This window comes from Myodes glareolus, chromosome 6 (genome assembly GCF_982192425.1).
Source record: "Myodes glareolus chromosome 6, mMyoGla1.1, whole genome shotgun sequence".
NCBI classification, from domain to species: domain Eukaryota; kingdom Metazoa; phylum Chordata; class Mammalia; order Rodentia; family Cricetidae; genus Myodes; species Myodes glareolus.
Genome location: NC_142031.1, coordinates 29127148 through 29153829, shown reverse-complemented (window position 1 = coordinate 29153829; position 26682 = coordinate 29127148). Strand labels below are relative to the sequence as shown.

General features: G+C 46.4%; 1 protein-coding gene across 1 annotated transcript in view; it reads right to left on the bottom strand.

The window, feature by feature from the left end:
• Hk2 (hexokinase 2) overlaps positions 1-6611 on the bottom strand; it is a 51312-nt gene extending 44701 nt beyond the window's left edge. Inside the window, exon 1 of the mRNA XM_048416542.3 lies at positions 6097-6611. Within this exon, the coding sequence (XP_048272499.1) occupies positions 6097-6159 (63 nt within the window). The 5' untranslated portion in view covers positions 6160-6611. The remainder of the gene's footprint in view (positions 1-6096) is intronic.
• Positions 6612-26682: the final 20071 nt, after the last annotated feature.

Here is a 26682-nt window from a genome sequence, read left to right as displayed (position 1 = left end):
TGCTGAACCCCAGATGTTGGATCTGTCCTCATCCCTTCCTTTACCAGACATTAGAAAGGTCAAAGAGAAAGTCGGGTGCAAGGGCTTTTCACAATGTGAACTGCTCCCACACCTCCAGGGACAGGGACACGGACACCCAGGCAGGGACGATGAGGGAAGGTTGCGGATGGCCTGGTCCCCTTACTTCTAGGACTTCTGGGACAGGTTCTGAGATAAAGCTTCAGGAAGCCGCCCTGGAGAAGGAGTCTCGACATCTACAGACAGAAGCACTAAGCACTCAGGACCACCATGAAATGATTCTCTACTCCTCCAGCCAAGACTCCCAGGTCCTAACGAAAGAATACAAAACCTATTTCAAGATATACAAGAGGCAGAGTGGGGTGGGTCACACCCATCACTCGAAGGTCTGAAAACTCATGAGTTTGGGACTAACCTGGACTACATAGTGAGTCCCAGCCCAGCCTGGACTACAATATGAGAACCTGATGTCCTCCCCCTGCCACACACACAAAGAAGGCAGGGACAGAGAACCTGTCTAGGCCCTGAGTTTAACCCTTGACACCTCAGAAAGTAATAAAGGAATGTCAGGGTGAAGACTGTGGGTTCCCTACAGAGACTATTACACTGTGACTCAAGAAGGCCCCATCTAATGAACCAAAAGAATGAGGGCATAACTGTCACCTTCAGGCCCTAAGGGAATAAGCTCCATGAACCCAGGCAGCCACACCTCCCCTGGCCGGGTGCTATGACTTCAGCACAGGTCAGCTCCAGGACTTTCCCCAGGGAAGCCAGCGTCTGGAGCAGACGACAGGAAGTCTATGCCAGTCCCCAGAGGTGCAGGCTTACTAACCGCCCTGAGCACCCTCTGCCCTTTGGTTCCTGAAAGAGTTACTGCAAGGCGGGTGGGTGCAGGGTCCCCCAAAGAGCACATGCTTCAAAGTGGGGCGCACCAGCAGACACCTAAAGCCTAAGTAGAGGTGCCACTTCCCCCAGGGAACCGGAAAGAATGCAAGTTAGAAAGTTTCCTAACTGGCCCTAACTGCTGATGCTTGTTGGGTGGATAACTGGGATTCAATCCCACAAGCCGACTCCATCCTGTAACCAAGAACCTGCTGCTTTCAGGAGTTACCAGCCTTTCGCCCCAGCTCAAACGCGTGGAAAGCTAACAAGAAACTCCCACAGGGCCAGAAGGAGATTCTCCCGGAGGAGATCATGATTCTTCCCCAGCGGCTTCCTGGAACCAGGGCACAGCCCACAGCTTTCTAGCTGGCCCAGCCCTGTGAGCCTGCCCTTCAGTGAGGGGTGGGGGCTTCTGTTTAAGGCCGTGGTCTCACAACTTTCTCAAATTCCCACGTGACGTACTGTTGGAAGGTGAGGGCTAGCAGGCTCAATCCCAGCTATTCCAGCATTTGAGAAGCTGAGATAGGAAGATCACTAAGATCTAGATCAGCTCGGGTTGCAGTGAGACTGTCAAGGAAGGAAGGAAACTGGGTCTGGGGGTGTACACCTTTAACCCTAGCACCCAGGAGGCAGAGATAAGTGGATCTTTTTGTGAGTTCCAGACCTGCCTGGCCTTCATAGCAGTTTTAGGCAAGCCAGGCATACCTACAGTGAGACCCTACCAGAAAGAGAGAGAGAGAGAGAGAGAGAGAGAGAGAGAGAGAGAGAGAGAGAGAGAAATTGGGTATGCAAGTCAATCTGTAGAGGGCTTTCCTGCATGAAGTCCTGAGGTTGATTCTAACACAGAGAAAACAAAGATGGCGGCAGGAGTGTAGCAGCCGAATCAAGTTTCAAGGTCATCCTCAACTGCGTAGAGAGTTGGAAGTCAGCCTGAGCGATAGTCGCAAAAAGGAAATAAAACTCAATGATAGAAGGGGATAGCCCCCATACAGGAAATTTTCTACCTCCAAATGTCTGAGAACCCCAGCTGGAAAGCCGCTAAGACCACCACCAAGCCAAGCAAGCCCTGCTGGGGCCGGTACAGCCAATAAAATCCAGGTGACTTGCCATGCCCCATTCCCGATGCTTTGAAATGGCAGTGACTGACTACACAGTGTCCAAAACCAAACCAACCCGGCTGACTTCAGAACTCCAGGATAAAGGGATGAACCCTCTCATCAAGAGCAGGTCTTCAGAAGCCCCGGGGTGGGGGTGGGGGTGGGGTCTTGGCTTTGGTGTCTTGTTTCGGGTAGTAGAGCTTACTCTGGCTATGACTTTTTAAAACTCTGGTCTGTGTTGTTCTGTTTCTCCCCAGAAAACAGCTGAATGAGTTGCCAGCTCCTCAAAAAGAAAAGTTCGGCTCTGAAAATCATGTTATCTGTTCTTTCCTGCCTTTGGGAGGTAGGAACAGGGAGCTCAAGAGTCTGAGGCGATCCTCCCTTACAGGGTTAGCCTGGGCTCCTAAGATCCTTGCTTCCATGGGGGATGGAGGTAATCTTCCTACTGCCTCCTGTCCAGAGCTGAAGTCCACCCTTTCTCATACAAGGAGGGTGTATGAGCCTATTTATTATAGGAGTGGAGTTAAATGTCACCTTTCTGGGTAGTGAGACAGTTTGACCATGGCTAAATTAACTCTGATTCTCACCCCCTAAGAAACAAACCTTCTGTTTCTCCATAGACAGGACACAAGGCCTTGACACAGGAAACAAAACCGCTCCCTGTCTCCTCTCCCAGCCAGCAGCCTCAGGTGAAGGAATAGCTGACAGCTATGCTTCCTCTAAAGCTTCACACACCCCGGTGCCTCTCACTGACTCTTCCCCCTGTGCCCTTCCCCCATTCCCACACTAACTCTAAGCACTCCATCCATGATCAGAAACCGTGATGATCAACTGAAGCAGCCCGGATTCTCCCTGCCTGAGGAAGGATTCCAACTGAAACCCATCAGCCTTACCGCAGGGTGTAACTAAGCCAGTGCCACCAAGCGCAGTGATGTAGGCACGGAGCGGGTGGAAGACAGAAAGCAGGAACGAGGAGGCAGGCATGCAGACAGGAGAGGCACAGAGAGAAAAGCCCGACTTCATTCATGATCAGGGCCCCAAGAGCGCAAGGGCAGAAAGACCTAGAGGGAGCCGGTGGTTTCCAACTTTGGGAAATAAAACTGGAATGGGGGGGTGGGGGGTGGTCGGTAGAGCTGGAGAAGGCTCCTCCTGAAATATGCCAGTCTAGCTCCGAGACTAGGATCTGGAAAACTTACGGTGTCTGGAAGGAACCCAGCCAACTGACAGTGTTGTAGCTTTCAGAAGGTAAAAAGAAATCCAGGACCTAGGAAGACCCAGTAGGCACCAATGCCGTTGCTCAAACCAACCCCAGGAGTCGGCTATACCAGTGCCCCCACCCCACGCCCGCTGGTTCAAAGCATTCCCAGCACCACAAGTGAAGGCTCCACTCTACTGTTCCCATAGCAGCCCAGTGTGTGGTCAAGAACAAGATGTTCCTACCAAAAAGAGCAGAAACCACTCTATAGTGTTCTAAAGTGATCTTGAACAACTTTATCTTGACCTCAGCTCCTTGCCAATAAAACAAGGAACACTCAAACTAATCACGCTTATCTCTAGAAGTTATTTGACTCTCCGTGAGCGAACAGCCGGTGTCAGAAGCTTAGAATAGAGCTCTGTTCACAGCAGATGTTCCGTGCGGAATTCCATTTTCAGTTAGCAGCGGTGAGCAGAGACGCTGCACTTGTTCACTAGGACATGAGTGGGGCTAGCTGTGGCCAGTGAGTCTCTTCGCCTCTCAGACCCTGAGACTAGAATGAGATCGTCTCTGAGGGGTCCCAGAGAAGTCCAAATCAAAAGCCAGGCATGGTGGCCACGGACTTTAATCCAGAGACAGAGGTAGGCAGATCTCTGTAAGATATTTACCTGGTCTACAGGTAAGTGCCAGGCCTCCAGGGATAGTAAAACCCTGTCAAAAGAAAGAAAAAAAGAAAGAAAGAAAGAAAGAAAGAAAGAAAAAAGAAAAAGGAAGGAAGAAGTTCAAGGTCAAGGTCCAGAGTGGCACACTCCTTTAATCGCAGTTTTGGAAGGCAGAGGCAGACAGATCTCTTGAGTTCAAAGCCAGTCTGATCTACATAGGACAGCCAGGACTCTGTAGAGAGATCCTGTGTCAAACCCAAAAAAAACTCTCAAAGACTCCAAAATTAAACCGGAGTTTCATCTTTCCTAATTCCTCCTCAGCTCAGAGACACTCAAGATACTCTGTGCCTTTTCTCAAACTGCAGGGGGATCAAACAGGTTTGCACACCTAAGCCAGATCAGAGTCTAAACTGGGATGCTAAATCCCAGGGAACACCTGGTTTAAATTACAGGCCTGATTTGATTCTGCCCCCACTGGTAACTTAGAGGAAATACATCCAAGTGTTCTGGGGTGAGGAACATAAAAAGCCAGGGCCCAGGCAAGTCACCATAAAGCCAGGCGGGCACAGCCACCTGCAGCTTGTAGGAAGCAATAAGCCTCCCAAGAGGCTCAGGGTCCTGGTGAATAAACCACACTTCCAGACACCCTAGTCAATCCTCTTTCCACTCCCGGGAACAGTAACTCCATGACATGCCCCTTAGGGTGTGTGTTATGCGCCCACAGTCCCACAATCCGAGAGAAAGTTCGTAAAAAGAATTCAGGTAGGGAAATTCACTCTCCCTACGATTAAGGGGCCTCCCTTCACTGTATGTTTCAGGAACTGCCAAGAGATTGTGGTATCTTGAACAGGAAAGACCAGAGGAATCGGCAAAATCGTGCCAGCTAAAAGACCTCACTCATCCCAAGAGATTAGAGAGTACCAACCAACAGAGAAAAATCTCAACTAAATCAGGTTCCTCTCTCCAGTCTAAGCTACACTTGCCAGGGCCCTGGACACATCAAGAGCAATCTATTATCTTGTCCTACGCACTCAGGACCGGGGGGGGGGGGGGGACGCGTTGCGTCCTAGAACGTGCTGAAGGCACTTCCCTAAAAATCTGTTCCCACGAGACACTGAAATTTCAAGTGAGTAACTGAGCAACGGCTCAAAGCTCTAACACAACCCTCTGGACAGCACCCCCCTCCCCAATACTAGACCATTCCCTGCCTCAAATCTTGGACTAGGGCCCAGGACAGGAACCAATCCCGTAATCCTGGGCATTTTAGAAATTCAATTCTCCCGGGAGTTAGAGCACTCGGAGCTTGGCTCTGGTCCACCCCCACCTCCCTACCCCGAGGTGGAGAGGGAGGCTACAGGCAGGGCCCGAGGCTCTTTCTTATGTAAATGACTCGCCGCACTACCAAGAGCTCGGATTCGCCAGGGCTGCAGAGAGTGAGGTGGGCACAGGAGGGTCTGAGCGCTGAAAGGTTCGCTTTCAGAGGCCAAAATATACAAAAGAACTCAGGAAATCCTGGGGTGGAAGGTGAGTTCACTTCGTGTAACTTTTAGCAGCAAACCAGAAAGTACTATCCAAAATCCGCCAACTCAGAGGCCGGACGCGGGGACTAAAGGCGGGGCGGTCCCCAGGAAGATCTGCTGTGAGGGGGCGCCCCTTTCGAGCCTCAGTTCCGGGCAGTTCAGTTCCGGGGAGGGGGCGCGGCGGGCCACTCTTTCTGCGCCCTTTCCCGCTCCTTCCTGGGTGGCTTCTTTTATTTTTTTTTTTCCCGAGCCACCTCCAAGGGGCGCCACGAGGAACCCATAGCCTCTCCAACGCGTCCTTAAGAGCCAGAGGGCCGGGCCCCGGCTGCTACACACTGCCACCGCGCCTCCTCCCCTACATTGGATTCTTCCCCACGTGCTCTTGCCGGAACTCGGGCTGTAGAAGGGGGCTCCTCCCACGTGGGCGCAGCAGACTTTGACTACGTGCAGGGCGACCCGCCCCTCAAGGAACCCGGGATCTAAGTGTGGGGAGAGCGCGCGCGGGTCGCGGGGAGGTGGTTATCTCGGTGGTGCGCGCCCTGGCCCAGATGGTGCCTAGCAGACGTGGCTTCTCATGCCTAGGACTTTCCCAGCTACCCAGACTGGTTCCACGTCCCCAGCCCCGAAGGAGGAGGAAACAGATCCCCTACGCGGTCCAGATTCCCGGAGAGCACGCAACTTGGTCCAAAGCGAGCCAGCCTCCTCCGCTCGTGCTGACTTACCTTCTGCACTTGGTTTTGATTGAGCTCGGTGAATAAGCAGGCTATCATATGCGAGGCGATCATCTTGCTGCGACCAGACGGGGCCCGCGTAGAGAAACCGAGACTCGAGCGCTAGCGGGGGAGCGCAACGCTTTGTACGCAGGCACGGGTGTTCGGTTGGGATTGAGGACTCCAGGAGTCACACAAAGAAGGTTAACCACGGTGGCTCACCAGCTGGGAGCCTCGAGTCTCCAGAAACAAGTTTCTTTTTTCGTTTAGTCTCAATACGAAAAGTGCCTAAAGTCTCGCTCTTGGCGACGTGTCTAGCTGCCCAGAGTCCAGTCACTAACTTCAGTCACAGGGTCACTAAGGCTTAACTTGGGAGGAATGACAGTGCTGCTCCACTCCGACGATCGAGCTTCTCAGAGTCACTGGCGTGATGCTCCCGCCCTTGGATCTCCTTAGCTGGGTAGCGCGGAGTAGCCTGTGGTGTCCTGGGACTCCAGCACTGGAGTTTGCTGCAACAATGTGGCTTATTGAGGGGCTGCCGGCTCTTTGGGCCGCCCCGAACAGTGACGTGCGCGCGCTCATTGGCTGAGGGAAGAGGGTGTGTGAGCGCCCCGGCTGCCCGCCCGCGATCCATAGCCAATCAGTGCCCAGAGCCCGCGGGTGCGGCCGCTCAGACACCGGAGCAGGCGTCCAGAGAGGCGCGCCGGAGGCTAGGGGCGGAGCCCTGCGCCGGGGATGGGACGTGTGTTCCGTGGCAAGGGCCTGGGACTCCAGGGCGCATGAGCCACCGCCGCGTCAGGCACGGCTTCGGGTGGGGGGCGCGTGATCGCGGACCCAAGAGATGTTGGGCGACTGGAAAGACAAGTGATTAACACGAACACACGCCCTGGGCGGACAGGGACACAGTCTGGTATCTGCGGATCATGTGAGGGGCTGCCACTGCTCTGTCACAAGTATGAAGCATCTTAATTCTCATCTTGATTTTGGCTCACTCAGCGGATCCCTGCATGCCTGAAGCGAAGTAAACCAGCCCTTACAAAAGTCAGCCCCTCTTGACCGTCATACCAATAGCGTAAAGGTTTTACTAACCCCGGTTTACAGATTAGGGAACTGGGCGCTGTGCTGTTAATGAGATTTGCCCAAGGTCACATCGCTAACAAGTGGTAGACAGGAACCCGTCTCACTCTGAAACGGAATTCTTTTCCCCATTGTATTATCCAGCCTTTCAGGAAACCAGGAAAGTAAACGGCTGGGGAGAAACCTTGTCAGTAGCTGGGTCATATAAGTGGGAAGGGAAAGTGAGTAGATGGTGAGTGTGTAGCTGCTTGATGCTAGACTCCCGTGGTGTGGAGTGTTTTATAAACGCCAAGAAGAACCCAAGCCTCCGCCTCAGCTCAAGCCTCAAGCCGGACTCCAAGTTTGCATATGAGTAGAAGCCAGCAATATTGAAATAGCGCCTCAGGTGACCTGAGGCTGGTGCTGGTGGAGAATGGCAAGCCTGGAGTTTATAGACCACATGGAGGGACAGGAAACTCGAGTTCCAGCTAGCCTCACTTCCCAAGCTCTCTCTCCACCTCGAGTGACCGAGTGGCATGTGCCGGGGTTGGGGATTAAATCTAGGACTTTGTGAATGCTAGAAGAGCACTCTGCCAACTGAGGTACACCCAGCCCGTTTTTCTCTGCTGAGCTGCCTTCCTCCACAGTCTCTGATGTGGTTCATTTATTTCCTCTATGAATGTTTTGTCCCAGCACTGCCAGTAGCAGTTACACGATCGACATACAGGTAATTCACAAACCTAAATCTACAAGCAAGGACTTTCCCCAGGGATTCTGGCTTTCTTCGCCAACTGTCATTTGTCACCCCTGCTCTGGTGACTAGTATCTCACACTTAACATGTACAAGGCTGCACTTAACTCTTCTTCCCAATTTTTTCCCCTTTGCCATTTGTCTCCAAAAATGGCATCCATCCATGATTCTTTCCTGCCACTCTCTCTCACATATCCACACCATCAGTGAGCAAATGGTCTAACGTAGCAATGAGGCCAGACCCTCGTGGTCAAGCTACCAAGCTCCACCAGGGCCCATTTTATATTGCTTAACTTCCATGTTTAACTGCCTCTAACTTGACCACTGTGATCGCTCCTTCACTCCGGAGCTAAAGAAGCTTGTTTCAAATACAAACCAGTGCTGGGTTTGATGGCAAACACCTGGAGTCCCAGCCCCAGGGAGGTGGGAGGGGGAGGCAGAAGAGTCAGGAATTCAAGGCCAACTTGGGTCGCTTGAGACCCTGGGCAGACAGAAGGGTAGGCGGACAGATGGACCGATAGATAGATGATAGATAAGATTATACACATATATACCAGTTGATCTTTTTTTTCTGTCTTAAAACCATTGGTTTCCAGTCTTAAAATAAAATTCAAAATCCTAATGACCACTAGAAATAATTTTTACAGCCAGGCATGGTGGTTCACACCTTTAATCCCAGAGCCAAGTTCCAGGACAGTCAAGGATACACAGAGAAACCCTGTCTCGAAAACAAACAAATAAAATACAGTTTTTTTCTGTCTCAGTCCTCACACCCAAGTAGTGAACTATTAGATATGTGCCACCACACCCAGCGTATTCTCTAAGTGTATATCCATCCTGTCTTCCCTAGTCCAAACATCAAGAGTCTGGGTCCAGCCCTTATACTTTCAGGGCCTAGAATGGAGGTGCTCTAACATAAGGTAAGTATGTTGTGTAAATTAGCAGATGATTTATAGTGATGATTATTATGTCATATATAAGACACGAGAGACTTAGTTCTCCAATCCTTCCCACCGACCTACCCATCACAATTCATCAGTATCTTTCACCCAACGGCAATGGCCTCAAAACTCAGCTTCCCCCTTTAGACACAGATAAACTGGAGGTGTCTGACATGGACTTGGATTCCCAAGAGAGAGAAACTTAAAGCAGAAGCAGTGGTCTGTCAGATTTGTTTTGTAGGACAATAGCTGCCTTCCACTTGAATGGGAGGAAGGGATCAGAGAGAGGCTGAAGCCAGAAGAGACAGGAACTCTCGGATAAGATAAAAGTCGGGCCAAGACGCGGGCGAGGCAGGGAGTCTGATTACGGCTGGCTTTAGGTGTTCAGAAGTCTGAAGCAGAATTAATGGCATAGGTTAAAGATGGACAGCAAAGAGAAAGAAAAAAACCTGCTTCCTAGAAACACTCAGAGGCTGGTAAGATGGCTCAGTGGATAAAATGTGCTTGTTGCCAAACCTTAACAACCTGAATTTAATCCCTAGAGCCCATGTAATAAAAGGAGAGAATGAACTCCAGAAAATTGCCCTCTGACCTTCACACACACGCTATGGCAAATATGCACCAACATACGTAAGCACACAAAGTCAATAAATGTAATAAAAAATTCTAGAGACACTTCAAAACCAATAGCTAGCTCAGTGTGTAAAATCCATTTTCCTCCAAAAACTAAGATCAAAGTTAGTAGGGTCAGGTCAGCTATGATCCCCTCTTTATGGACTAATTCTATTTATTTATTTATTTTAGAGACAGAGACTCATAGAGCCCAAAATCTGCAGCCAAGGAGAATCTTGAACTCCCCACACTCCTGCCTCCACTCTCCCCCACCCAGTGCTGTGGTTATAGGCGCTGACCACTACACCTAGTTCATTCAGCTCTGGAGATCAGAGTCACTCCCAAGGATTCGTGCATGCTAGGCAAGAATTGCATCAACTGACTTGTCCATCACACACATGTTCGCACAGACACCCACTTCAGTGCTCTCTCCAGTCTCTTCTGTGAGGACGAAGTCATGGTCACAGGGTGCCCGTGTGCCCTCTGGCAGAGTTCCCAGTAACTGGGAGGTTGGCTGGAATAAGTGCTGTGTTAGTTCCCAACCCACATGGATGTGACACATCAGAGGACAGACACCCACACGAGATCGGGGTCTGCAGCTGTGTTCCCACCTCAGCGTTCTCCCTCTGCCTGTGAGCATGCACAGGCACAGATGCTGAAGACTGGTAGAACAGCCATACGGTTTACACTCCACATTCCAAGAGAGAAATCAGGCGGCACGTGTTTATTAAGCCCTTCCAGCATACAGGAGGCTCACAGAGAAACACTGAAGGAAACAGGTGGTTCTTGTCCCTAAAGGATTACTGTTTAGTTAAAGACATAAAATGAGCCCATGGAACAAATATTATAGATTAGGAAAATGGATCATAGAAGCCAAATGTGTCTGTGTCTTTAGATGTGGTAGAGCCTGCGAATCCAGTGAGTGTGAATCCCAGTTTTCTGATTTCACACCTGGTTGGTTCAGCTCTGGGATCTGGCCTTGGCTCTGCATGGGACTGACCTGAGTCTATGTAGGCTTCAGAAAACTCTATGGGAGCAATTCTATTTCGCTAAAAGGGATCAATCTGCAAAATATCCCTATGTAAAAATTAAGGTTTAAGCTGGGCAGTGGTGGAGCACGCCTTTAATCCCAGCACTTGGGAGGCAGAAACAGGCAGATCTCTGTGAGTTCGAGGCCAGTCTGGTCTACAAGAGCTAGTTCCAGGACAGGCTCCAAAAGCTTCAGAGAAACCCTGCCTTGAAAAACAAAACAAAACAAAACAAAATAAAAATTTAGGATGGTAGTAGCACAGGACTTCAATCCCAGCTCTTGGAAGTGGATCTCTGTGAGTTTGAGGCCAGCCTGATCTACAGAGAGAATGCCAGGACAGCCAGGGTTACACAGAGAAACCCTGTCTCAAATAAATAAATAAAATAAAATCCACATTGCGGGGGGAAGGGGTGGAGAGAGAGAACCATTTTTTTTTTTAAAGCCCAGGTATAGAAACACATGCCTTTAATCTCCACACTCAGGAAGCAGGAGGATTGCTGTGAGTTCTAGGCCAGTTTTGGTCTTCACGGCAAGTTCCAGGTTAGCCAGAGCTATATAGTGAGACCCTGTGTGCTGGTTAGTTTTATGTTCACTTGAAACAAGCTAGAGTCATCTGAGAGGAGGGAACCTTGATTGGAAAATACCTCTTTAAAATCATATCAGACTGTAGGCAGCATGTGGGGCATTTTCTTAATTAGTGATTGATGTGGAAGGGTGAGACCCATTGTGAGTGGCCTAGGTTCTATTTTTTTATTTTACTTTATTTTTTGGTCTTTTGAGACAGGGTTTCTCTGAGTAACCCTGGTTGTCCTGGTTGCTCTGTAGACCAAACTGGCCTCAAACTTAGAGACCCACCTGCCTCTGCCTCCCAAGTGCTGGTATTAAAGGCGTGCCCCACCACCACCTATCTGACCCTGGGTTCTGTAGAAAAACAGGTTGAGCAGGCCTTGTCAAGTCAAGTCAAGAAGCAGCCTCCTCCACGGCCTCTGCATCAGCTCCTGCATCCAGGTTCCTGCCCAGTCTGAGTTGCCTTAGCTTCACTAATGGACTGCGATTCAGGATATACAAGCCAAATAAACCCTTGCCTCCCCAAGTTACTTTTGATCATGGTGTTTCATCACAGCAATAATACTAACTAACTAAGATAATGTGTCTCAAAAGAAACAAAAAAGAAAATAAAATAAAAAGGAGAGAAGAGTAAAGAACAGATTTTTTTATTCTTTTTTCTCCTAAATTTTATTTTGTTTTATTTTGGGGAAGGACATGGAATTGGAAAGAATAATGTGAAAGTCACAAAGAATAAAATAAAAATAAAGTTTAAAATAAAAGAAAAAAGAACTCAGGTCACAACACACACCTTTAATCCCAGCTCTCAGGAGGCAGAGGCAGGTAGATCTCAAGAATTCAAGGCCTGGCTGATCTACAGAGTGAGTTCCAGGACAGCCAGGGCTACACAGAGAACCCCTGTCTCTAAACAACCCCCCCCTCGAAAGAGAGAAAAAAAGAAAAGAAGAAACCTGGCATAGGGACGTGGACCTTTAATCCTAGCACTTGGGAAGCAGAGGCAAGAGGATCTCTGTGAGTTTGAGGTCAGCCTGGTATATTAGTGAGTTCCAGCACAGCCAGAGCTGTAGAGTCAGACCCTGTCTCAAAAAAAGGAAGGGAGAGAAGGAGCTAACTATTGCCAAGTTTGAGGTATAAGTGGTGGGATTATGTAAATAATATGTAAGCAACTATCCACAGTTCCTTATAGCTTGTGATCTCTGGAGAGAAACAAGAGAGGGAGGCTGTTTCAAAACCAGTGCTCATTCAGCAACCCAGACTGGCCTAGCATTCACTGTGTAGCCCAGACTGGCCTGGAACTCACAGAAATCCTCCTGAGTCAGCCTCCTTAGTGCTGGATTAAAGCTTGTCCACTATGCCCAGCAATATCCTGTTGTCTTTAATATTAAAGCCTTAATGATCTAGAAATTCTCTTATATTACATAGTTTAATTTTAATGTATGAAGTTGAGGACCTGATAAGAGACATCTGAAGTGGTTAAAATAGTGGATGTAGTGTTATATACACCTGTAACTCCAGCACTTGGAGAGGTGGAGACAGAAAACTGAGTTCAAAGTCATCCTCTGCTATTTACAGAGGATAAGGCCTGACTGTGATGTGAGACAGACAGACAGACAGACAGACAGGTGTGGTGGCACATGCCTTTAATCCCAGCACTTAGAGAGGCACAGGCAGGCGGATCTCTGTGAGTTCTAGGCCAGCCTGGTCTACAGAACGAGTTCTAGGACAGGCTCCAAAGCTACACAGAAAAAATCCTGTCTCAAAATAAATAAATAAATAAATAAATAAATAAATAAATAAATAAATAAATAGAAAGAAACGAAGGAAGAAAGAAAGAGAGAAAGGACACGATAGTTAAAATATAAAAAATGGAAGTCATATCCCATCTTAAGATAGAGTTGCAAACAAAAAGCACTTAGATAATTTAGTCAGAGAAGGAGTTTATCAAAGAATACAAAGTTCCTTGCTTTATCTTCAAGGGAACCCTGCTTGGGGACTAGCCAGTTGCCAACCTGGGTTATGTCATTTGGCTCTGCCAGTGGAAATGCTACTGCCATGGCCCTGCTCTTAGCATCTCTCCCATACTCTTGATGATGTACATGGGATTCAACAGCTGGGACATGACATGGTCACCCTTAACAGCCGGGTGATTGCTTCTTGGCTTTTCTGATAAGATTTCAGGATAGCACCCCTTTTTGGTACTTACTTCTAAACTGACCTCTTTCAGCCGGTTACCAGAGTCTGAGTCACATGCCCGAACCTTAGCTGCAAGGGAAGCTGGAAAAGCAGGCCAGAGTCACAATGTAGAGATATCCCAAAACATAAGGCAGATATTCAGAAGGCTGTAAGTCCCCCACTCCTGAGTCCCTGACTGTGCCACACTGTGAAGTTTGAAATGCCCTTGGACAAATTGGCTTTCTAAAATCCAAAATACATCAAAGGAACTGACAAACAGGACATCTGTGCTCAATGAGAGTTAAATTAGGGAGGCCATAGTCAGCAGGCAACTTGTCATCAGGGAACCTGACTATAAATGAGTTGACTTTAAACTGCATGACTTGTCCTTTCCACACAAGGTGTCACACAGCATCTGCCTACAGACACACACGGTGTCATGGCAGATGTGAAAAACGGTGAGTCTGAGGACTAATGTCTGACTGTCCTCTCATCCTGATGGGCACAGGGTCTGAGAAGAGAATTTGCCAGGGAAGGCTGGCATGGGACAGGGTGTGGTCCTGGGTCTTTCTGGGCCCCAGCTTCCTCCTCTGCAAAGTGAAGATCCTAAGTTGTAATGTGCAGAGCCTATGGTTGGTACCCAAGAGAGGCTGAGCATAACTCTCCCAAGCGCATCGTTCACAAGATCAAGTCCTCCATGCAATAAGACCTCAAGGACTTAAAAAAATGCAGACAAGGCAGCAGTCTCAGGAATATGGGGAAGACTAATGGAATTGCAATGGTCTGGATGATTCCAGAGAGAAAGACAGGCAGGTTACATGGCTTGGCTGAGTGGAAGAGAGTGGACACAGTATTTGGCGATGAATGCAGAAGCTCAACAGGACCCAGAATCACCTAGGAGACAAACCTTAGGGCATGTCTGTTAAGTGGGTTGTGTCAACTTGATACAAGCGTGATTCATCTGGGAAGAGGGAACCCCAACTGAGAAAAATTCCTCTATCATATTCACCTATAAGCAAGTTTATGGGGCCATTTTCTTGATTAATGATTGATATAGAAGGACCCAGATCACTGTGGTCAGTGCCAACCTGGTCACATGGTCCTGAGTTGTATAAAAAGGCAAAGCGAGGAAGCCATGGAGAGCAAGTCAGTAAACAGCCCTCCGTCATGGCCTCTGCTTCAGTGCCTGCCTTCAGGTTCCTCCTGCCCTGCATCCGTGCGCTGACTTCCCCTTATGATGGACTATAAGCTGTAAGTAGAATAAATGCCTTCCTCTTCCAGCTGCTTTTCCAGTCTTGGTGTTTATCACAACAAGAGAAAGCAAACTAAGACAAGACTCTCTGGATCGGGGCAGTTGTGGTGGGAAGACCCATTCTATCTGTGGTGGGCACCATGCCATGGCCTTCATCCTTCTCTACTTCCCGACTGTGGATGCCATGTGACCAGTGGCCCCAGCGCCCTGCCACCATGCCTGTGCCACCATCATACACCCTCAGCTTGAGAGCCACAGTGAACCCATCCTTCCTTACGCTGCTTTCGCTGTGTATTTTGCCACAACAGCAAGAAGAGTAACTGAGACACAGTGCCTAAGTTGGAAGCAGTGTGGAGGACAGAGCAGTGGGGAAGAAGGCCAGAGCTCTCGGGAAAGGCAGAAGGTCCATGTTCGACTCACAGCAGAAGGAGTCAGGGTGCTGGAAGCAGTTAATAAAGAGTACAAGTCTGACAAGGACTTGCTGAAGGAAGGGATGTGAGGAGGGAGGGAGGAGCTTCCAAGGCAGGGCTCTTCAGCTTTGACTGTTCTGTGGAAGAAGATGCACCAAGGATCAGGACCCCGTGGAGAGCAGTGAGGATGCGGAAGCCACAGGAAAACCTGTAGTCGGTTGGTGTTTGCCTTATTGTCATTGTCACTGGTAATTCTAAACAGTCACTGTGATAAATACTCCCTTCTCAATGACGGCCAACACGGTCCCTTCCTGCCCTTGTAGGCGCTGTGACAGCATCACCTGGTGAGCTAGCAGCAGAGGGTCGCAGCATCTCTTCTTCCATTGTAGTATGGGGCAAAAACCAATGTTCCTAGGCACAGGGGCAGTTCTAGGACCTCAGAGACTGGGACAAGCGGTGGCCTAACAGTACCTCAGGAATTTCACTTCCTCTTAGGCTCATCGGTGCCTTTCAAAGCAGTATTACCTCAAGACAATTTCAAGCAAATGGCCAACTCTATCAGTTACGTGAAAAATAAATAAACATTCCCTCAAATAGTCAGCAAATCATGAGAAGAAAGGCTTTTGTTGTTGTATGTATGTATGTATGTGTGTGTATGTATGTGTGTATGTATATATGTATGTGTGTATGTATGTGTGTATGTATGTATGTGTGTATGTATGTATGTATGTGTGTATGTATGTGTGCATGTGTGTATGTATGTATGTGTGTATGTATATATGCTGTAGGCCCACGTTATATAGGCCCATATTTCTACATTGTATGGCGGCCAGACTTTCAGGCCACAGCTTGCACCTGGCCACACAGAAGGTGGTCACCCGGCCTTTCCAGACAGACTGCCGCCATCCTAAAGAAAGGGTCAGGATCTGCTAATGTCGCTCTGCTCCCTCTTTGTAATTATGGGAGATCACCTAGGGAAGAGGTGTTAATTCAGTCTCCGTGGTAGAGCAGCCATAGTTACAGACATGACCTCCTAAGTCCCGCTACCCTGGAAACAGAATGCTAGTGAAGTTCCTGCTCAGTTTACCTTTTGATATAAAAGCTGTTTGGATAATAAACACGGGGGTGATCTTCAGGATTTGAATGAACCCTGAGACGCCCTCCTGATATTGCTGTGTGAACTGTGCCTCAATTATTCCCATCCTCTACATTGGTCCAAGAGATAATTTATGTCGGGGCTGGACCTTGACAATATGCATACATGCTTGTGTGTGTGTGTGTGTGTGTGTGTGTGTGTGTGTATGTGCATATGTGTGTATGTATGTATTTTGATTTTTTGTTTGTGTTTTGAAACAGGGTTTCTTTGTGTAATAGAGCTAGCTGTCCTTGGACAAGCTTTTGCAGACCAGGCTGGTCTTGAACTCACAGAGATCCACCTGCCTCTGCCTCCTGAGTTCTGGGATTAAAGGTGTACACCACCACTGCCCGGTGTATTTTGATTTTTTGATTTTTTTTTTTTTTTGGTTTTTCGAGACAGGGTTTCTCTGTAGCTTTGGACCTGCCCTAGAACTAGGTCTTGCAGACCAGGCTGGTCTTGAACTCACAGAGATCCACCAGCCTCTGCCTCCTGAGTGCTGGGATTAAAGGCGTGGGCCACCCCCCAACCCCCTCCCATGTTCTTGTTACTTTTGTTTGTTTATTCGTTTGAGACAATGTTTCGCTCTGTAGCCCAGGCTAGTCTCCAACTAGTGACCCTCCTTCAACCTCAACCCCCAAGTGGTAGGACTGGAGATGGGAGCTTTGCACCTGCTCTATTTGTTTGTCATTATATTATTACTAGTGCTGGTGGTGGTGGTGGTGGTGGTGGCAGTGGGTGACTGTGTGTGTAAGTCACAGGACAATTTTCAGGAAGTAGCTGTCTTCCCCCATGTGGGTCTTGAGGCTCAAAAGTAGGTTGTCAGCCTTGTCCGGCAAGAGCTTTTACCCACTGAACCATCTCACCGACTTATTGACCACATGATGTCTCACAATTGTCTAGTTCTAGGGGACCCAATTCCTCTTCTGATCTCCAAGGGATCCTGAACGTATGTGGTACATGTACATACAGTCAGGCACACACAGACACACAAAATAAACAATTTACAAAAGGAAATGCAAAATTAGAGCCAGGTGGAAGGGCTCCCACCTAATATCCTAGATTTTAGGAGGCTGAAGCAAGAAGATGGTCATGAGTTCAAAGTCAGCCTGGACTAGAATGAGATTTTTGTCTCAAAAACTGAAAAAAAAAAAGGAGAGGGGGAAGGGAGGGAAAGAAAGGAAGGAAGTTAAACTATATTGCTATATCCCCTGGTTTTGTCCCTCTACTCACTGGGCAAATATCAAATAAGTGAACTACATTTACCATGAGGCGAGAGGCCCTCTTCAAAGTGAACAGACTTCTCAGTGCAGAAATGAAACTCAAAGCTCTATAAAGCCGCTCTTCTGGCTCTAGTCTCTGAGCTCCACAGAACAAGTCCGTTCCTAGGCATTCTTTTTGCTCAGAATTGTCAAAGGATGCATTTTTGAAGGAAGACAACAGCCCCCATTAGACAGCACTGGAGGTACACCTGTCCCCTGGCCCTGAGATCCTGTTATGCATACAGGGGTATACACACACACACACACACACACACACACACAGAGAGAGAGAGAGAGAGAGAGAGAGAGAGAGAGAGAGAGAGAGAGAGGCTGTGGGAGAGTCTACACTGCAGAGCGATTTTTCAGAGGAAAGCAGGGACCAGCGCTTGGGGAGAACACATTTACCCAATGGGATTCTTTGGTCACCATATGAAAAGTACAAGGTATTCTCTAAGTATTTGTAAGGAATGATGTGTGATGTTCAGTTAAGTCAGAAAGCAAGACAGGAACAATGTGTATGGACAGGTATTAATGGTAGACTGGGAACAATAGCACATGCCTGCGGTCTGAGCACTCAGGCTGGCCATGAATCCAAGAGAAGCTACATAGGACAGCTAGGGTTACTTAGAAAGCGGTGGCAGGGGTGGGGTGGGGGGTGAGTCCTCCCTGACTGGTCTCCCGGGTGCTGAGGTTACAGGAGTGTGCCACCACACCTGCTTGGACGTTCTTGTACCGAATGCAAGTATATCTACTCACCCAAAACAGAAATTCAACTGGGAAAAGTGTTTACTGGTAGGAAGGCCCACAATCAAGTCGAAAGAATTTGAGTTGGGATTAAGGACATTAAGTTTAAAATGTTTTCCATATTAAAAACAAAAAAGCTAACCCCAAAACTCCCCAGTCCAGTTTCATCAAAATCTGTGGGACTAAACTCCAAGGGATTCCCAACTGCCTGTCAAAGGGGAAAATCATAGATCCAATGAGACTCTGGGTGTTTGGGCCCCTGTGCCCAGCAGTTCGGGCAAATTTGCTGGTCTTACCATCCACATGCAACTCTGGACTCGGGGCTTCGCTCAGTGTGTAGAGTGCTTGTCGAGCAAGAGTAAATAAAGCCCCAGCTCTGCACAAACTGGGTTTGAGCACACCTGTAATTCAAGCAGAGATGAAGTTCAAGGTCATCACTCAAGGTTATCTTTGGATACACAAAAAGTTCAAGGCCAGCCTGAAAGACAATGAGACTCTGTCTCAAAATCATAACATTAAATAATAACTAGATACAAAAATAAATAAATCTGACTCCTGTGACCCTTCAGTGCCACATTTGACCCCTCTGTCAGCTGACCTTTGTTTCTCTTGCAGACCTAGCAGCACAACTGGTCCTTGCTTCCACTGCTGCCCCGTTTCTACCTTCCGCCAGCAGGAGCTCAGGATTCTTCTTATGAAGCAGCAGAAACCCCCAAGTAACCCTGTTCACTCCTGTCGCTTCAATGATGGGAAATATGCTGTCTATAATGAGGAAGGCTCTTGTTCCAGCAGGCATGAGCTGGCCCTGTTCTTGGTGGTTCCTGCAGCCCAGTGGTGTGTCTCTGTGTACCACACTCTCCCAGTATCTTCCTCAGGATGGTTTCAGATACAAGTAACAAAATACCCTTCCCTCCAACAATAAGGAGATTTGTTGTTTGAATTCAAAAGCTCCCCAGTGGTGGGCCGGGAGCCAGGCCCATGCCTTAGGACTGTGCCCGACTTCCCTGAGAATCTCTTGGCTCTACTTTGACCCCTGAGTTGGCTGTATCCTAAAAGTTGTGGTAAGCTGACTACAGTACGTCTGGGTTCTGTCCACAAATGAGATTCAGGGTAAAAGAAAAGAAATATCTCTCATGTTAGGTATAGGAGTGTATGTAATGCTTGATATGTCTTTGCGTCTATGAAGGCCAGAGTTCAGCCTCCTCGGGTGTGTTTCCACCCTCCCTCCACTTTCTTTTTTAAGATAGGGTCTCATTCTGTAAGATTGGCTGTCCTAGAACACCAGACTGGCCTCGAACTCACAGAGATCCGCCTGCCTCTGCCACCTGAAAGGTAAAGTCACATTCCAACATGATTAGCAGCTGTCCTTTTGCTTGTTTTAGTTTCTTTCTTTTTTTTTTTTTTTTTTTTTTTTTTTTTTTTTTTTTTTTTTTGACGTTGTCTCTCACTCTTCGATCCCTGGGAGTGGAGTTAAGGATGGCTGTGAGCCACCATGTGGACACTGGAAACCAAGCTCACGTCCTCCACAAATACAGTAAGTTCTCTTACCTGCTGAACCATTTCTCTAGCCCCACCCTGTCTTGTTTGGTTTTGTTTGTTTGTGTTTGTTTCCGAAGCAGGGTGCCCGTATAAAGCCCAGACTCCTGTCAAACTTGTGGCTTTTCCTACTCCCATAGCCCATCTGCTAGGATAAGTCTACAGGGCCCCGTGTCTAGTTCTTCTGACATCAAAAGGAAAAGATATTTCCTGGAACTACTTCATATCTTTCTTCTTGATCTCACTGGCCATGAGATTACATATCCGTCCCTAAACAAGTTCTCTAGATTAAGGAAAGGGATTGCCACAGTTGCTTCACATAAACTGGGGTAGAGTTGCTTCGCAAGAGTCATTTGCCAGTATCTTGAGACATCCGGGGGTTTTGATACAGAGCTTGGGACTCTGCTAAACAGCCTGAAACAGGAACACTGGGCCCCTCAACAAGGAACTATTCAGCCCAGGTTCTCGTTTGATTTTCTGTTCCTGTGACAAAATACACTGACTAAAAGCAACTCGGTGAGGTGATATTTCCTCTTACAGGTTATGGTCCAGCATCAAGGGAAGCCAAAGTAGGGACTCAAGAAAAGAGGAACCCGGGGACAGAAATCTGGAAGAAAGCTGCTTACCTGTTTGTTTCTAGGCTTATGTTGACGCTCCATTTCTGACGCAACCCAGGCCCACCTGCCTAGGGATCAGACTGCCTATAGTGGGTTTGATCCTTCTACATTACCAATCAAGAAAATGCCCCACAGACATACCCACAGTCTAATCTGCTGGAAGCAGTTCTTCAACAGAGACCCTCCTCCCAAGCATATCAAGTTGCCAATCCAGATTTGTAGGTAGAATTTTCCTGTCCCACAAGTCAGCTCTGTCCTACCAGCTAGCTCCCCAAATAACACACTTATTATTAATTATAAATGCTCAGCCGATAGCTTAACCTTGTTGCTAATTAGTTCTTCTATTTTAAATTAACCCATTTCTAGTCTTTTTCTTGCCTCCATGTGGCTCAAGGTTACCTCATTTTGTACACATCATGCTTCCTCTGTATCTGGCTGGCAACTCCTGAGACTCTGCCTTTTTTCTTCCCAGAGTCCTCCTTGTCTGGCTCTCTGACTCAGACTCTTCCTGTCTAGCTATTGGCCAATCAGCTCTTTATTAACCAATGAGACTAATACATATTTACAGTGTACAAAGACCGTTCCACAGCATTTCCCCCTTTTTGTTTAATTAAAAAGCAAGGTTTTTAACTTTAACATAGTAAAATTATATACAACAAAAGAGTTATCGGTAAGAATTATAGTAACATTTTTCAATCTATTTGTATTTGGCAAAATTGAGAAAAAAACTCTATTGTTTATCTTTGTGAGTCTAAAGTTTTATACCTAATTTACCTTTTATCATAACTAAGGAAAACTTCAAGTGTAATTAGTTCATCTTTAACTCCACTGAGGATCCCAGAAGGGTGTAATGTACCCCGGAAGAGTGTAATTTTACCTAACAACAGGGACGTCTGGCTTCCTGCACAGTCACCCAAAGTTCTTCTGCAATGTTGGGCATCCAGCTTTGGCCTCCAGGCCTAGTATATCTGACAGACATTTTTGAGAAGCAGGGAATTTTGAAGGACTGTCCTACCCTGTCTTGGCAAAGTTTAATAGTCACTTTCTTTTGTGTCCTGCTGGTTCAGTTTGGACAATACACTGTCAGTAACTGAAGCAAGAGCAGTTTCTTTGCCCGCATGGCTAGTCTTTGCCATAAAGAAAGAAAACTCTATATGAAGTTCCTTTGATGCCCATCATCTCTGAAGTAGATTGGTTCTGCCAGGAGCAGATATGCCTCACTGTCATGAAAAGTCTTAGGTTATTAAACACCTTAAATGCCATATTCTGTTTGTCTTTGAAGTGTTTGAAGACCATCTATCTAAATATATCTGTTCAATTTTGAAAACATACCTAACACAAATATAAGTTTGATTATTATAAATGACTGATAACTTATATTTTAATTATAAATCACATTTCAAAATGAGCTGCATAAGCACAATACCCCAAGCAAGAGTAGAAACATATATATCATATAGCAAAAATAACTTTAAATTTGTAGCAATAAACCAAAATCCATACCAGTGTTAAATATTTTGAGGTTAATAGTTATTTTTTTAGATTAAAGTAGATTCATTAATCTATCCTTTTTTCTATTATTCCTATATGATATCCCCCTTTTTTCCTTTAGAAAGAGATCTTTGAATTTAACTCTTTCGTTTAGTTTTTTTTTTCATGACTATGATCAATAACAATTTGTAACCAACCCCCTTAAATGATAACAAACATATATTTTGGAAATGTGAGTTTTGGTTTTTCTAGACTGTTTCCAGTTTTCTGGGGGCACTGGCATCTTAGGGGAATCATTGAGAAAATCAGGATAATTGTTAAGTCCTGATTAGAGTAGTCTGTGTGACTGAACCATTTCAGTCAGCAGCCTGGATGTGGAACTCTGAGAAAACTGCTACATAGATGTTCGAAGATATTGGAACATCTGGGCTATCCATTCTTGTTGGTGTCTGGTCCCCTTGTTTTGAAAATACGTAAACTTTTAAAGGTAACATACATATCTGTATTGATACAAGTACAGACTGTGTATTGTAAACAAGTTAGTCAAAGATGGTTTCTTGTTTTATGCTAGAGCACATAAAATATACAATACATGCTTTTGGTTTTTCTAGGTTTTTTTTTTTTTTGGCTGTAGCCAGGATTTTCAGGATGCCTTTCCTGATCAAGCCTGATCCATATCAACCTGGAATGAATCCATCGCCTCTCACTTCCTGTAGAAATAAAGGCATAACCTGTTCCCCAAAGCAACACAAGTTTTGACTTCCATTTTGAAGACAACATATTTTAAAAATATGTAGGTTGGTTTAATCTAGCAACTTTCATAATCCAGTGTTTCTTAGCAACTATTCCTCCTTCATCAGCAGTCAAAACTCTCAGAGACAACACAGTAACACACAGGATCCAAATTATCTGTTTATTTCCCATCTTTACATGGCTTATTATATTTTTTATTCCTGTGTTCTTTTTAAAAATCTTTACTTCATTATTTTTAAAGATTTTTTTAAAAATCTATGACTACATATATCCTTTTTCTTTTCTCTCCCAAGCCTATGTATTTTTTTTACATATTTAGAGATCTTTTTTTCATCTGAACCTGTCTTTACTGAGCATCTGTATTGTTTCTGATTGCGTGAGACAAATCTCAAATTATTATGTCAGCCATCGGCACTGCTCAGCTTAGTGAATGATGCTAGCACATGGCAGTTGGAGACTGGCTTCATCCTGCAGGCAGCTGCCGGGAGATACATCTCTGTACTGCAGGCATGAGAGACACAAGACTAGAAAGCCGAGTTTGGCTCCATTTGTGTGTTTAGATGCTTTTTAAGCTTTCTTAGGTCTTATGTGGAGTTTTTTCTGTCTTGCCAATCAGCTCTGTCCTGCCAGCCAGTTCTTCAAATAACAAGGCAGTAGCTTAGGTTTGTTACTAACTGGCTCTTACAACTTCAATTAACCCATTTCTATTCCTTTACTTGCTGACTCATGGCTCAAGGCTTATTACCTCATTTTATACATGACCTGCTTCCTCTGCATCTGGTTGCAGATACAGAGATTCCTCTGAGATTCCTCCCTTCTTCTTCCCAGCATCATCCTAGTCTGGCTCTCCTGTCCAGTCTCTTCCTCCCCAGCTATAGACCAGTCATCTCTTTATGAACTAGTGAGAGTGATACATATTTACAACATACAAAGACTGTTCCACAGCGCAAATTAGCCATCACAGTCCAGTGTCCCAATAGTGCTGTGTCTGAGACACTTTGGCTTAAAACTAAGTAGAGCTCTCCTCTAGAGCTGATAATGGGGACCTCTCTGCAGTCGTTGGATGGAAGTTAAACACTATCAGGTTTTGGAGAGAGAAAAATGCAGTAGGCAGTCACCATATCTATTGTGTTACTGCTTCACCCTCGATGGGGGCAAGCACCTGCCTGCTGCAGTTAGCCCAGCAATTTAGTAATTGTTGATCTAGCTGAATGTGATGGGTCATGCTTTGGGAAGCATGAGACAGAAGGATTGTTGTGAACTCAAAGTCAGTCTGGGCTACAAAGTAAGAAAATAAATCACTGACATAACCACATGGGCTTTCTGAACTTGTTCCGGAGGCCTGTAAAGCTGATAGTCTTTATTTAAAATGTACTGTTCCTCAGTCAAGCTGTTACTCAAAAGGGCTACAAGAAACTTACTGGTTGGCTCATCTGAAAGGCTCAATGTTTCCTTGGCCTACTTCAGAGGGGAATACATGCCAACACATTGCTAGGGGCCCAGCCAGGTGGGAGAATGTGGTCTTGGCTGTACCCCATTTGCAAGACTGGCTGGTATCTCAGGACATGGAGGAGTTCACACTGAGTCAAGATTAAAGTATTGGCTGGAAAATCCAAAGGAACAATGTGTCTCTGTTATTTGTTTTACTGAGACAGATATTTATGCCATATCTCTTTGGAACAATGAGAGAGAGAAAGGGGGCGGGGAGAAAGAAAAAAACACTAGTTAGGCCAGATTTTTAGTGCCAAGGCCAGGGTTGATGTGTCATCCTAGGAACTGAAGCATTCTGATGACAGAGCCCTTGAAAAAAGTGTGGGAGTTCAGTTAGACCTACAGTGCAGGTGTGGGCATCAGACATTTATGAACCAATGTAGCTCTACCTACAAGTTCTGCTATTTATTTATTTATTTATTTACTTACTTACTTACTTACTTATTTTGAGGCAAGGTCTCCTGTAGCCCATGTGGCCTCAGACTTGCTATGTAACTGAGGTTGACCTTGGAATTCTGATCCCCCTGCCTCTATTTCTCTCCCTAGACCCCCAGTGCTGGGTTACTGGCATTCACCACCATGCCCAGCCCTATGTAAAGCTGGGTGTGGAACCTAAGACCGTATGCATGTTAGGCAAGCAGTCTGCCAGCTGAGCTTCATCCCTGTGCTGTTGAGGTTTATTTTATTTTATTTTTGCCAGATTAACACAAACTAGTATCACCTGGGAAAGGGTCTGTCCGATGAGAAAATGACTGTCAAATTGGCCTGTAGGCAAGTCTGTGGGGTATTTTCTTGATTAATGAATCGTGTGAGAAGGCCAGGTTGGCTGTGGGTACTGCCACCCCTGGGCAGAGGGTCCTGGGAAGTATAAAAATGGTTGCCAATGTTGAGCCTGTAGAGCAAGCCAGTGCAACAGTGGCATGGATGTCACAGGAACAACAAACCACTTTCTGGATGGATTTAGGGACCACTTCACCAGTTGAAATCTGTGCCTGACACCATTACACGGGCCAGGAACCTGGGCTAGATAAGTCATGGGCCCTAGGGGAGAATTTACTACTATGACTTTGCAAAAATGAACATAGCATAAGTTGAGTCCAATGACTTATCATTACACCCACAGACAAGTGCATCTCTCAGCCCTCACCAGAGAATCTTGTTTTCTCCTGGAAGATTAACAGAGATCCACTGCTTGTGCAGAGGATGAGAGACTACGGGATGCTCGGCCCTAAGAAGAATATCTATAGCACATCCTCTCCTCCCAAGACTCAGAAATCTTATCTGAAGAAAAGGTAGAAAGGTTGTAGGAGCCAGAGGAGTTGGAGAACTTCAAGGAAACAGTGTTTGGGGGACACCACAGAGCAGCTGCACATATGAACCTAGAGCCATTATCACAGCAGGCTCAAGACCAGTGTGAGCTCGAACCAGACAAAATCCCAGTATGGAGGGGAGCGGCGGTCGTGAGGTCTCACCCAAAGCTAAGAAACTATCAGCAATTGATAGCTTCTGGGAAAAGGAAAGTCAGTTTTCTTTAAGAGTGCGGTCTTTCATAGGTCAACCAAACTCCAGTGAAAGACATACATATTTCCAAGAGTATATGGATTTATTAGATTTAATAAAAAGGACACAAAGTTGGGTAGGTAGGGAAGCAGAGGTGAATCTGAGGAGAATTTGAGCAAGGGGTAAATATAGTAAAAAATATTATATGAAATTAAACACAAAGAACAAATTAAATGGTAGACAATATTAAGATGAACTTTAACAGTCACGCAATCACAGAGGCAAAGATTCTTTTCGTTTGGATCCTAAAGAAAGGACAACATGCTGGACGGGGTGGCTCACACCTTTAATCCCAGCACTCAGGAGTCAGAGGCAAACGAATTTCTGTGAGTTCAAGGCCAGTCTGGTCTACAAAGTGAGTTCCAGCACAGCCAGGGAGGATACAGAGAACTGTGTCAAAAAAAAAATAGCAGAAGAAAGAAAGAACGAAAGAAAGAAAGAAAGAAAGAAAGAAAGAAAGAGAAAAAAGGAAGAGAGAGAAAGAGAGAAGGAAAGAAGGAAAGAAAGGACGGCCAACATGAAGCAGAGTTCCATCAGTCTCTAATGGACAAGCCATAAAGAAATGGCCTTTTAGTGTTAAGCACTGAGATGGGAGGATTCTTTGCCACTAGCTTTCCTCCTGTATCTCTCCAGTATTGTTCCAGGCTTGCTTTTCTCCACCTAACTTCCTACTTGATGCTTCTCAAGTCTTATATTCTGATGATAAGGATTGTTTTCTTTCCTGTGGCAGGATGTCAGGTAGCCCAGGTTTCCTTAGAACTTGAAGTGTAGCTGAGAATGGCCTTGAACTTCTCATTGCTCCTGCTCAGCCTCCTGAGAGCTGAGAGCACAAATGCACCACCACACCCAGTTTTATGTGGTTCTGGGGATGGAACCTAGGGCTTTACAATGCTAGACAAACACTCTACCGAGTGAGCTACACCCCAGCCCTTGATTTACGTATATACTCTGTGTGTGTGTGTGTGTGACGTATGTGTGCAAGTATGTGTGGCATGTGTGTGCAAGTGTGTGTGATGTGTGTGCGTGAGTACTGAGGCATGTATGTAGAAGTCAGAGGACAACTTTCAACGAGGTGAGCCTTTTCTTTCCTTCCACTATGGGTTCCAGAGATCGAACTCAAGTCATCAGCCTTGACTGGCAAGCACTATGGCTGGCTGAACCATCTCGCTATCTGCCTGTCCCTGGTGTTTAATTCGTAAAACACCCCAATGTAAGTGA